The sequence below is a fragment of the Pogona vitticeps genome, chromosome 5 (genome assembly GCF_051106095.1).
Source record: "Pogona vitticeps strain Pit_001003342236 chromosome 5, PviZW2.1, whole genome shotgun sequence".
Lineage (NCBI taxonomy): Eukaryota > Metazoa > Chordata > Lepidosauria > Squamata > Agamidae > Pogona > Pogona vitticeps.
In genome coordinates this window covers 118,008,849-118,021,945 of record NC_135787.1, presented here as the reverse complement: position 1 = coordinate 118,021,945, position 13,097 = coordinate 118,008,849, and the positions used below count along the sequence as shown (strand labels likewise).

The following is a 13,097-nucleotide window of genomic DNA, read 5'->3' as shown; positions in this document are numbered from 1 at the left end:
GTGCAGCTTGCCCAAGGCCACACACAATATGGCTCTTCTCCTTGGATGCACAGTGGGGAACTGAACGCCCAATCTCTGGCTTCACAGCCAGATACCTAACACACTAAGCTATGCAGAGAATTACAACTTTATTCGCTTGGAAATTAGCAAAAGTAGATCCATGCAACAAAAAGAGACTCCCTGATTTTTGATTGCATGTTTGCACATCCTCCAAGTACATATGTGCAAAAAAAAAAGCAAATTCAGCAAAATTTAATAGACAGAAAATAAATCGTTTAAGAGCTTAAGTATTTACACATAGAGGGGCTTACTCTCAGATAAATGTATAGATTTGCAGCCACATAGTGCAATCCAGTATATGCCTAATCAGAAATTAAGTCCCAATGTCTGAAATTTAGTCAAATTATTCAATTTTGCATAAGGTTGATGACATCAGTCATGATAGTTGCTTTGGAAATAGAAAATCTCCACACACCCCATTCCCAAAGACTACAAGGTTTCCCAGTGGCAGCAACCTATGCAAATTAAAGATTTCCCACCACCATTCCGCAGCCCCAAACTGTTTCCCCATAATGAGTAGGATCCCGAGGGAGCCTCAGAACATGCAAGGAGAATTGGAAATTTTTAACTTCTGAAAAACCATCATGGCTGATAACATCATCAGTCTTACACAGCACTAAGTTGCACAACAGGATTTTAGCTACAGTTTGCAGTAAGATTTACTATGTTATCAACTGCAGCTCTACTGACTCAATGTGCTGTTCTTACTATCAGCAGAACAGCATTCAGTTCCTAAACACTGGTGTCTACCATTTCACAGATTACATGGCAATGAGTACGTTTACCATCACAAGCAAATTGAGCAACAGTATTTGATATGTGCCTCTGCAATACACACCATGGCAAACATGCAGCTGTTGCACATTCACTTTACATTTTGAAGGTCTCAATTTCATATATACATAACTGTTCTTAAGTATAACATTCTTTCCATAAATCTTTCAAGAATACCATCTTCATGGAATTGATGGGGCAAACTCACCTTATTTCATTATGCCACGAAGTGAACAAGGATACCAGACTTGTTTCCAATATTGCAAAGATTTAAATTTGAACTATCCAGAAGTCAATGCAAAAGTTTAACCTATAGTTAGGAATACCTTTCACTGTTGGAATGTTATTTTGTAAGGTAAATATCACTGTTCTTCCTAAAATATTTAAAGCACTAAATTATATGTGTGATCTCAGACTTTAACAGGGCAATCTTATATATGTCTCACTAAAGTAAACCCCACTGAATATAAGAATCATTCCCAGATAAAATCACAGCTTAACTGCATATATTATGAGTGTAGTTGCACATGCGCAGAGCTCTATCGGGGATATGCACTGGCAGTCAATGTACTTGCTCATTTAGTTCTGGTTTCAAGCAGCAACGCCAAAAACTAGAGGGAATGTTCGTGACACCCAACTTTTTTCCTTTCTCAGTAAGTAGCTTTAAATCCATTCAAAGGAACTAGTTTATCTATTTTTCTCTCAAAGATTACAAACATGAAAATGATACGATTGAGTGAAAAATCTTAAAAGCAAATCCATTATTCCTACTTTCCACTCCAGTCCAAACAATAAATTTAAGTTTAAACAAAAAAAGCAAACGTTTTTACCATGTTTTAAATTTAATTATACACAGGCTGACAAAAAAGAAAACGTTATCACAAATGAATCTAACCATTGAATTTAACAAAAATACTTTAAGGTGGTACAATAAGTATTTGGTTGTTTGGGAAATATTACAAATGTTCACCTCTGGGGTAGTTCAACCAGACTATGGATACTATGTCTGTTAAAACATAGCTGTCAACTACAGAACCACTTAGTACTATGGTATATCAGGTGTCAAGAGTTCTACGATCAAGGTTTTAAAAATTTATCTTAAGGTTTAAGTCCCCCAGAGTGTTTAAAGTCACCGGTTTTTTTGAAATAAACAAAGTGAAACAGAAAAAGAAAAAAAATCTCCAAACAGTCAGCATCATTAAAAGGCGTCTGTTTAGAATATTATCTTTCCTATATCATACTTTAGTTCAAGTTACTATTAACATCATTGATAGTATGGCCTGTATCTGGCTTGATCAGGGTGGTGTGGTCCAGGAAGTGGAGCCTGAGAAGGTGGACCTTGCATTCTTGGTGGCGGTGGTGGCCCTCTTGGGGCTGGCCATATGCCTGGACTCATTCCCCCTGGCTGAGTGAACGGAGGACTGAGAGTTCCTTGGTCTTCACTGAACTTTGGCAAAGCATTAGGGTTATAGTGATGGGGAGGGGGTGCATTTACATTTACAGGTGGGCCACCATGCTGAGGTGGTGGTGGTCCAGGTGGAGGGTGATTCATATATGGAGGCAACTGGGCAATGATATGTCCAGGAGGAGGGGTGATTGGTGGAGGAGCAGAGGTCATTGGAGGTGGTGGAGCTTGGCTATAAACCAGATGAGGAGTACCTGCTGTCTGGGGAGGATGTTGCATGGGATGACTTATTGGCGGAGGTGGAGGAGGGGGTGGTGCATAATGTTGCTGTGGTGGCATAATATGATGAGGGTGGGATACCACTGGTTGGCCCTGGTACTCAGGATGATGGTGAGCAGGTGTTGGGGCTGGTGGAGGTGGTTCACGTGAACCAGCGCTTGAATCATCTTGTATAGGGACAGTTATAAGATTGCTGTGTTTTCTTGTAGATATGCGAAAGGTGTCCTGACTGACTGAGCGAGGGGGAGGAGGAGCCATGGACATCTCCGCTGGGGATGCACGAATGTCTTCATGTGGCTGGTTATAGTGCTCGTGTGGCACATGCTGCAACGGCGGAGGTGGCATCATGATGTGCTGTTTTGGTGGAATGTGGCTCAGATGATGCTTGTCAGGTGGCATTATGAACCGCTCTGGGATTTCAGCAGGAGGAGGAGCTATAGGAGGATGAACAGGCTCGATCGGAGGGCGTGCAACTGGCTTGCCAGCTCTCATATGGCGATGGTTGATGTGAGCCTGTAAGTCTCTCTGGGATAAATATGTTCTCTTGCACCCTTGTACAATACTACACATGAAGAGAGACCCTCGTACACACTGTTCAATTCGCTGCACAGGCTCATTACAGCTGGATTAGGAAAGAAAGAAACATGAATGTGATATATAGACACTGCTGCAAAATTGCGAAGAAACATTTCAAAATGGTTAAAAAGCTGTTGCTTTCCCAAATTTAGAAAAACTAAGCATTAACTCTTTCACATTATAATATATTATTGTTCTCTGGGATAAATATCCTGATTTTATCTACACTTTTTCTCCCTTAGAATCAATTCACATGTTGCAATAAGTATGTCACCTTATATGCTGGGGTGGGCAAGTTCAGCAAATCCAGGGGCTAATTTTCCAACCTCAGGACTTGCTACAGTTGTGCAATTCGCTCGCATACCAAAATTAGGAATAACTAAAAGGTCACTCCTTTTTTAAAAATATATATGTATTTTTCACCAAGATATACAGTATTTTACATTGAAATAAGGCATGTGGTAGATGCACACCTTGTTTTCAAGGTGAACTGGCTCCTAGAGGGCTCTACAGGTGATTCACCTGGTTGGAGGGCTGCACACAGTCCACCAGTTGTGGACTTCTCGTTTTACATGGGTGGTATACTTGGCATTTTGCCAAGTTATGTTCAGAACGAAAACCGCTTCAATTTCCTCAACTATCAATTTACCTTGATAAATTGTATCAATAGTTCAATAACTCTTTCAGGACAACAGTGCATGTAAAGGTAAAATTTTCACAAACCTTTATGACGCTGTGGCTGAAATCCTGGCAGCTTAACTTTACACTACAGAACTAGGGTGATGTCATCAGTCTGTGACAGTAACATTTAATTTAATTGAAACCTTCCTTATCCACACACACCTCTTTATGTTCCAAGGTTCCCTTTCAATCTGGAGAAGGCAACAGTGGCCATTATCAGCTCTTAAAGGCTCCCCAACACCTGGTACCAAGGTTAACCCAAGGCTTCTCCAAGTCAAAAGGGAGCTCTAAGGGCCTGAGAACCTGAAGGTATGAGGAATAGGAAACTTTCTATTATATAAAATTAAATTTTACTGCCACAGCCGAATGATGTTATTCAAGTTGCACAGCATAAAGTTATGCCAACAGGATTTCACCCTGTGGGATGAATCAATCATTTAATGTACCCCATGGGGAATCTATTTTAAAAGAAACGTGAAGGTTCAGAATGTATCCATAGGAGGAGCAATCACCAAGACTGTCACTATAAAAAATCAGCAAGCAAAAGGCACCTTATTGATAAGTTTCTCCAAACAAAATTATTTTGAAAATTCATCCTAAGTGGCTCAGATAATTGACTCTAGGGTTTTCAATATAGAAAATGAGCAAGTCTATCTATTATTAACCTCTATGCAAAATTCCCCAAAAAGGTAATGAAAAAGTAAAAGCAAAGTATGCTGCTTGTATACTGCCCCTTAGCACTTAAAGCACTCTTTGGGCAGTTTTACAATTTAGCTATGCAGGCTACACATTGCTTCCCCCACCCCCTCCCGGTGAGCTGGGTACTCAGTCACCAATCTCAGAAGGATGGAAGGCTAAGTCAACCTTGAGTTGGCTACCTGAGCCTGTCAGGATCAAACTCAGGTCATGAACAGAGTATTGACTGCAGTGCTGCAGTTTTTCACCACTACCCCATGAGACTCCATAATTAAATCAAATTAATTTCTCAGTATTTCATGAATCACAAGAACCAAACAAATGCAGTTAATTCATGCTTTGCAAGCTAGCCAGAGCGCTCAATGAGATGATGAGCCTGAGAGTAGAGTTGGAGGTTGGAAGTTTTAATTCCACACTGTGTCTTGTAAGACCATAACTACACTGCACGGTCTTGTGTAAGCTAAATAGTCCCAGAGCACAACCCCAGAAGAACAACACACTAAATTTTGAGTATTCTATAACTAGGGTTGTCATCAGTTGGAACTGATATGACCGCATATAATGATGAAGAATATGACTACTATTAAAGCTCTTCCTTGTGATAAAAAAGGTTTTGGATGTCAATAAAATACGATGCCATAAAGTACTTAAAATAAATAAAACTATATCATGAAAGAGATAATGTAGAAATTATCACTCTTAATATTCGTGGAGTCTACCACTACCTAATCTAATTATTACAAACTACTATTGTGTATGTGATATAACTGATGAATTGGATAACTCTTTAATCATTGACAGTAATTTGGAACTAACTTGTAGGTGTATAAAATTATCCTGACAGAGAACCTGATTTGGCCTCAAGAATCTTCTTCCTTCTATCCCCACTAAATTGAGAGTTGATTCACACATAACATTTTCAATATGGGAACAGATAGAATCAAGTGAGGTAACATTTGAAAAGAGAGAGCAAACTATTCCCCTACCCCTGGTCTGAATATAATTGTAAACTTACCCTGGACACATCTTGTCACCTTTTTTTTCATGTAAAAGAGCACAATCATAGCAGAATACATGCTTGCAGGGTATCTGGAAAAACCAAGAAACACAGAGAAAGAAACAGCAACAGCAAATTAAAGTTAAAAGTGTAATATATGCATGCACATTTAGACTGGCTATCATGAAGTGATCATTTAAAATTGTCTAGAAATGTGCTGTATACTGGTACTTGGTACAGTGAGAAGCAATAAACAACAGATAATGGTAAAAGCAATCCGCCATAATAATCCAAATCACTTTACCGTTCTAACATTAATCCTTCATGGATTGCTGCCTTGTTGTGGCGAAGGGGCTTGAGTAATTCATAGAAGCTATGGGCTATGCCGTGCAGGGACTCCCAAGACGGACAGGTCATAGTGGAGAGTTCCGACTAAACACAATCCACCTGGAGTAGGAATTGACAAGCCACTCCAGTATTTTTGCCAAGAACACCCCATGATTAGAAACAAAAGGCTAAAAGATATGACGCTGGAAGATGGGCCCCTCAGGTCGGAAGGCGCCCAACATGCTACTGAGGAACAGCGGAGAACAAGTACAAGTAGCTCCAGAGCTAATGAAATGGTTGGACCAAAGACGAAAGGACGCTCAGCTCTGGACGCACCTGAAAGTGAAAGGAAAGTCCGATGCTGCAAAGAAAAATACTGCATAGGAACCTGGAATGTAAGATCTATGAACCTTGGGAAGCTGGATGTGGTCAAACAGGAGATGGCAAGAATAAACATTGACATCCTGGGCATCAATGAATTAAAATGGACAGGAATGGGTGAATTCCATTCAGATGATTATCATATCTACTATTGTGGGCAAGAATCCCGTAGAAGGAATGGAGTAGCCTTCATAGTCAACAAAAGAGTGACAAAGCTGTAATGGGATATAATCTCAAAAATGATAGAATGATTTTAATACGAATCCAAGGCAGGCCTTTCGACATCACAGTAATCCAAGTTAATGCACCAACCACCAATGCTGAGGAGACTGAAACTGATCAATTCTATGAAGGCTTACAACACCTTCTAGAACTGACACCAAAGAATGTTCTTCTCATTCTAGGGGGTTGGAATGCTAAAGTAGGGAGTCAAGAGATAAAAGGAACAGGTAAGTTTGGCCTTGGAGTTCAAAACAAAGCAGGGCAAAGGCAAAGTTTTGTCAAGAGAACAAGCTGGTCATCACAAACACTCTTTTCCAACAGCACAAGAGGCGATTCTACACATGGAAATCACCAGATGGGCAATACCGAAATCAGACTGATTATATTCTCCACAGCCAAAGATGGAGAAGCTCTATACAGTGAGCAAAAACAAGACCTGGAGATGATTGTGGCTCTAATCATCAGCTTCTCATAGCAAAATTCAAGCTTAAACTGAAGAGAGTAGGAAAAACCACTGGGCTAGTCAGGTATAATCTAAACCAAATCCCTTATGAATACACAGTGGAAGTGCAGAACAGATTTAAGGAACTAGATTTGGTGGACAGAGTGCCTAAAGAACTCTAGATAGAGGCTCATAACACTGTACAAGAGGCAGCAACCAAAACCATTCCAAACCGAAGGAAATGCAAGAAAGCAAAGTGGCTGTCCAACGAGGCCTTAGAAATAATAGAGAGGAGATGGGAAACAAAATTCAAGGGAGATAGAGAAAGTTACAGAAAATTGAATGCAGACTTCCAAAGAATAGCAAGGAGAGACAAGAGGGCCTTCTTAAATGAACAATGTAAAGAAATAAAAGAAAATAATAGAAAAGGAAAAACCAGAGATCTGTTCAGGAAAATCTGAGATATTAGAGGAACATTTTGTGCAAAGGTGAACATGAGAAACGACAAAAATGTAAGGGACCTCACAGAAGCAGTAGACATCAAGAAGAGGTGGCAAGAATACACAGAGGAATTATAACAGAAAGAATTGGATATCTCGGACAACCCAGATAGTGTGGTTGCTGACCTTGAGCCAGACATCCTGGAGAGTGAAGTCAAGTGAGCCTTAGAAAACATGGCTAACAACAAGGCCAGTGGAGGTGATGGCATTCCAGTTGAACTATTTAAAATCTTAAAAGATGATGCTGTTAAGGTGCTCCATTCAATATGCCAGCAAGTTTGGAAAACTCAGCAGTAGCCAGAGGACTGGAAAAGATCAGTCTACATCCCAATCCCAAAGAAGAGCAGTGCCAAAGAATGCTCCAACTGCTGTACAATTGCACTCATTTCACACGCTAGCAAGGTTATGCTCAAAATCCTACAAGCTAGGCTTCAGCAGTATGTGGACCAAGAACTCCCAGAAGTACAAGCTGGATTTCGAAGGGGCAGAGGAATCAGAGAGCAAATTGCTAACATGTGCTGGATTATGGAGAAAGCCAGAGAGTTCCAGAAAAACATCTACTTCTGCTTCACCGACTATGCAAACTCAAAGTTATGGTTTTTCCAGTAGTGATGTATGGAAGTGAGAGCTAGACCATAAAGAAATCTGACCGCTGAGGAACTGATGCTTTTGGATTGTGGTGCTGGAGGAGGCTCTTGAGAGTCCCCTGGATTGCAAGGAAAACAAACCTATCCATTCTAAAGGAAATCAACCCAGAGTGCTCACTGGAAGGACAGATCCTGAAGCTGAGGCTCCAATACTTTGGCCATCTCATGAGAAGAGAAGATTCCTTGGGAAAGACCCTGATGTTGACAAAGTGTGAAGGCAAGAGGAGAAGGGGACGACAGAGGATGAGATGGTTGGACAGTGTCATCGAAGTCACCAACATGAATTTGACCGAACTCCGGGAGGCAGTAGAAGACAGGAGGGCCTGGCATGCTCTGATCCATGGGGTCACAAAGAGCTGGACACGACTAAACAACAACAACAACATTAATGTTCTCCATTCATCTACTGTATGGAGTACATATTTGACATTTTATTTATGCACCTACTGACTGAATTTGCATATTGTTCCCCTACTTCTGCTGAACACTCTCAAGGTTGTCTTAAATGGTTGGCAAAGAGCTTCAGTTGCTTTAGTGGGCTACAATCAGATATACATTATCTCTAATTTGAACTCTATTCTCAAGATGGTTGAATTCCATTAAAACAATGAGTCAACCTTACTGGGATAGAAGTAATTATCTGTATACAGACAGTTCAAAAACATGGGCACAGCCAGATTCAGATCCTGACTCAGGTCAGACTGGCCTTGGTTCAGTCACTATTTTACAGCCGAATTTACCTCTTACAACCCTTGTGAGGAAGGCAAAAGAAAGGCACATCTGAAAAAAAACCAAATAATCTTCCATTCTACATCTTTCCTGCTGAAATCACATATAATCAAACCAGGAAAACACTGATCTGTCCTACCAACGGATGGTAAAATTGTTTGAAGTTGAATGCTAGTCTACTTACCATACGTCCATACATTTTGATGGGCAGCCCACATTTGTCACAGAAATGGATTGGGGTATCATCTTTCTCGCCAAGCAAATTTATCTGTCAAAATGGCAATCACAATCTTTAGTATTATGTTTTTTTCAACCTACATATGCCTCTCCTGAACTCCTCATTTGCCCCAGAGAAGGACACACTCTAATGGCTGAAAATCAGCAGTTAAATTAGCATGACTTTAATGTGGCCACCAGGATTACAGAATCAATTGCTGTACCTTGAAGTCCCAGAAAAGGTGTCCAGGGAACCGCCTTTGATTACTAAATACATCACCACCTTTGCATTCATACCGCTCTTCTTCATTGTAGTCAAATTCTTCTGCAGTAAAACATATTTTAGTATAATAATGCTGTAATACATCTCTTCTGAACGATTACCATGATTTAAATGTGTATAAACAAGATATTCATGACAGATACAGAAAAATAGGTAGAATCCAAAGCACTCATCCATAACACATGAACTTGAATATTTTTGACCAGTAAAAATATTAACCTAATTTTCATATAGCTGCACACAGAGCACTGTACTATGTTTCAGTCTGTTAATACAATCCATAATTTTAAAATATGGTGCCTTGAATTCAACTTGCAGTACCAATTACGGAAGATCCACTTATCAGTAAGACTTAAAAGAATACTGACTCACAATTCAACAACTGAATCAAATAGGCATACTGCAGCTCGGATTACCAACTGGATTTAGGACAGGGATGGTTGAACTGTGTGAAGCTGAGGGACATTTTTCAGATTTCCTGGCAGCCGAATGGCTGCGCTCCTAACCAGGGTAGAGTGGAGTGGGGGCAAAAGAGGCTTAACCAAAAGACTAATTTGCATATTTAATGTTGTTGTTGTTGTTGTTGTTGTTATTCAGTGGGTTTTTGTTAACTGAAAAGTGGTCAGAATCCAACTGAATAAATACTCTGAATTTCAGCAGCAAATTAACACTAGTTAAGAAGCCTATTACTGCCAACTTCTTAACTAGTGGCAATCTGATGCTTATATTTATGCCACTAGACCTATGCCAATAAGTATAAGTAACAGGACTCTGGCTAATGGATTTAATTTAAAAAAAACACAAAACAATTTTAAAATGGGTTTAAACAAAATGTCCATATGCAACCTTTAGGAGACTTTCTGAGCAGTATTTCCCCAACCCCATAAAACATGGAGGGAAATAGAGGGCTGGAAATCTCATTCTTGGGCCATGTAAACACACTTTTCCACCTTGATCTAGGTACCTGGTCTTTAGGTAAAGGTAAAGGTTCCCCTTGACAATTTGTCCAGTCATGTCCGACTCTAGGCAGCAGTGCTCATCTCTGTTTCCAACCCATAGAGCTAGCATTTGTCCGCAGACAATTCTCCGTGGTCACTGTTTACCTTACCACTGAGGTGGTACCTATTTATCTACTCGCATTTTTGCATTTTGCATGCTTTCAAACCGATACATTGGCAGAAGGTGGGACAAGCGACGGGGACTCATTCCATTGCGTGGATTCGATCTTATGACTGCAGGTCTTCTGACCTTGCAGCACAGAGGCTTCAGCGGTTTAACCCGCAGCGCCACCACATCCAAATCAGCCTTGGCAGTTACTGCATGAGCCAACTCCACCCAAATTTGAATGTGACATCATTGTGTCATATACAGTGGTGCCCCGCATAGCGACGATAATCCGTTCCGAAAAAATTGTCGCTATGTCGATTCGTCGCTATGCGGGGCAAAAAAGCCCATAGGAACACATTAAAACACGTTTAATGCGTTCTTATGGGCAAAAAACTCACCGTTATGCGGAAATCCTCCATGCGGCCACCATTTTCGCAGCCCGGTATGCGAGAAAAAGGCACGAAAGCACTGCGGGTGGCCATTTTATTCCGGCGGCCATTTTGGAACTGCTGATCATCTATTTTTAAAACATCGCTATGTGAAAATCGGTAAGCGAAATGCTTACTGATCATCGCAGTGATTTTTTGCCATTAAAAACATCGCAATGCGATCGCTTTTGCGATCGCAAAAAACAAATTGTTATGCAGATTCTTCGTTAAACGGGGCACTCGTTAAGCGAGGCACCACTGTACTGGGAAGTTCAGCACAGACTGAAAAACATCAACCAGGCATAGCAACTCCTACAGGACTTAAGACCAGGATAACATATAACAGCAGTGGTTTGGTCAAGTCAGTATCACATCAAATCTGGATTTTTTTAAATGGAAGAGAAATCCTTGTCTGTACTAAGTATATTTAAATAGTAACAGTTTTCTACATCCCCCTTTTGCATGTATTGGGTCTTTGATGAACAGCAGTCACAGAAAAATTTTGATATTTCCATATAGTGTTTTTCAAAGCAGTATACCTTCTTCTCCAGGCTTTGATGGTACCCTGTTCATACTTCTTGCAGGACGAGGTGGTGTAGGTTTAGCTTTGTTGGTCTGTTTGGAGATGAGCTTTATAGGGATGCGTCGGCGAACATCAAGACCACCCAATGATCCAGAACTATTTGTCCCCTGCAAATCATTGTCTGTATGAAAAAATAAACATAGATGTATCAGTTTCTATTTATCCTGATGCTAAATATCACTTGAATTCCCTTCAGAATTTTCAGTTATAATGACACATCCATCTGTAATCATTTACTTGTAAAGTGCTCTTATACTCAGAGGAGCACAATCTGCAAGGTTTCCACAGAAAAATTCTGACTAGCAAGCAGTCTCACACATAAGCATTAGGTGCAGATAACGAGGGTCCGGCCACCTGGGGCCAGACTGACCACTCACAATGCCGCCGCAAGCTCCACGGAGCCTTCCTATCGCTCCACTGCTAGCGATAGATTAGCCATTCCTGGCAGAAGATGGGCTGACGAGCCTCTCTGCCAGGTCGCAGAGTGACTGAATACAAATACACCCATCTCTAATAAGGATCTTTCCTGAAGAACAATGGCATAATAGGTGGCCAACTGACCAGTAAACTGGTCAGTCTTCCTAACTGGGTAGTACTTAGCAAAATTATGGTTTCTAGCACACAAAGTCTATATGCACATTTTCAAGAATAGGTCAGCTAGAGGCATGCCACTAGTCAACAGCTATAGGAAGACTAAACATAAATCCTGCTGCCATTTCTTAATATATGCTATGCGTTTGTCAGGCTACTTGCGTACTACTGCTTTCAAAAACTGTTACCAACATTAGGTAGGCAGGCTAGATAACCTCTAAAAATTCTTGTTTAAAACTCACCTATTCTATCAAGTCTTTATCTTAATCTTTTAGTCCTCATTTTTAAAAATGTATACATATTAATTTCCTTTGTCCATTTCACCCTGATTACTCTGGTCTCTTCTCCCATCTGCCCTAGATATTTGTTGATGCTCTTAACTATAGGAACTATATGCTACTTGAACATAGGCATCAATAGTCTGCTTAGTTACAAACCTGACAAAAGATGAACTGATATTCTTAATACAGTGGTGCCTCGCATAGCGATCGCTCCATTGAGCGACAAAATCACTTAGCGACAGAGTTTTTGCGATCGCAAAAGCAATGGTTCCTATGGGGTTTTTTCGCTTTGGGAAGCGATCATGGCAAAGCGACCCTTTTTAAACAGCTGATTGGCGGTTTCAGAATGGCCACCGGGAAAACAAAATGGCCACCTGCTGTTTTTCCTCACTTAAGAGGCAGTGAAAATGACGGCACTATGTTGGATTTCCGCTTAAAGGTGAGTTATAAGCCCATAGCAACGCTTTAATCGCGTTTTAATGCGTTTCTATGGGCTTTTTAATTTCGCTTAGCGATGTTTTTGCTTAGCAACGGTTTTTCCAGAACAGATTAACGTCGCTAAGTGAGGCACCACTGTACAAAGTTATTCAAATCTGCAGTGCACAGCAGGAAACTACAAGCATGATATAAGCTGTCAATTGCTATCCTACTTTGGACAGATAATGAGAAACAAAACTCACTAGAAAAGACAATCTATAATATATTTTAACATAGGTTTAACCTGATTCTGCTCTAACACATATTAGTAAACCACACAACTCAGGGACATCAACCTTTAGCTTTCCAGATGTTTTTTGACTCCACCTTCCATCAGGTCCAGTCAACATGACCAACAGCCTGCCACCAAGAAGGCCAGAGGGCTCTTAAATATTCTGGATCAGAAGTGGGCAAC

At 40.5% G+C, this 13,097-nt stretch overlaps 1 protein-coding gene and 1 long non-coding RNA gene across 2 annotated transcripts in view; one reads left to right on the top strand and one right to left on the bottom strand.

The window, feature by feature from the left end:
* LOC144589525 (uncharacterized) overlaps positions 1 to 11,471 on the top strand; it is a 300,406-nt gene extending 288,935 nt beyond the window's left edge. Inside the window, exon 2 of the long non-coding RNA XR_013545685.1 lies at positions 8,291 to 11,471. This is a non-coding gene — a long non-coding RNA (uncharacterized LOC144589525). The remainder of the gene's footprint in view (positions 1 to 8,290) is intronic.
* The window catches only part of CBLL1 (Cbl proto-oncogene like 1), a 17,938-nt gene continuing 6,498 nt past the window's right edge, over positions 1,658 to 13,097 (bottom strand). Inside the window, exons 2-6 of the mRNA XM_020813070.3 lie at positions 11,290 to 11,454; positions 9,157 to 9,257; positions 8,901 to 8,984; positions 5,487 to 5,560; positions 1,658 to 3,140 (exon numbers count right to left, since the gene is read on the bottom strand). Of these exons, the coding sequence (XP_020668729.2) occupies positions 2,099 to 3,140; positions 5,487 to 5,560; positions 8,901 to 8,984; positions 9,157 to 9,257; positions 11,290 to 11,454 (1,466 nt within the window). The 3' untranslated portion in view covers positions 1,658 to 2,098. The remainder of the gene's footprint in view (positions 3,141 to 5,486; positions 5,561 to 8,900; positions 8,985 to 9,156; positions 9,258 to 11,289; positions 11,455 to 13,097) is intronic.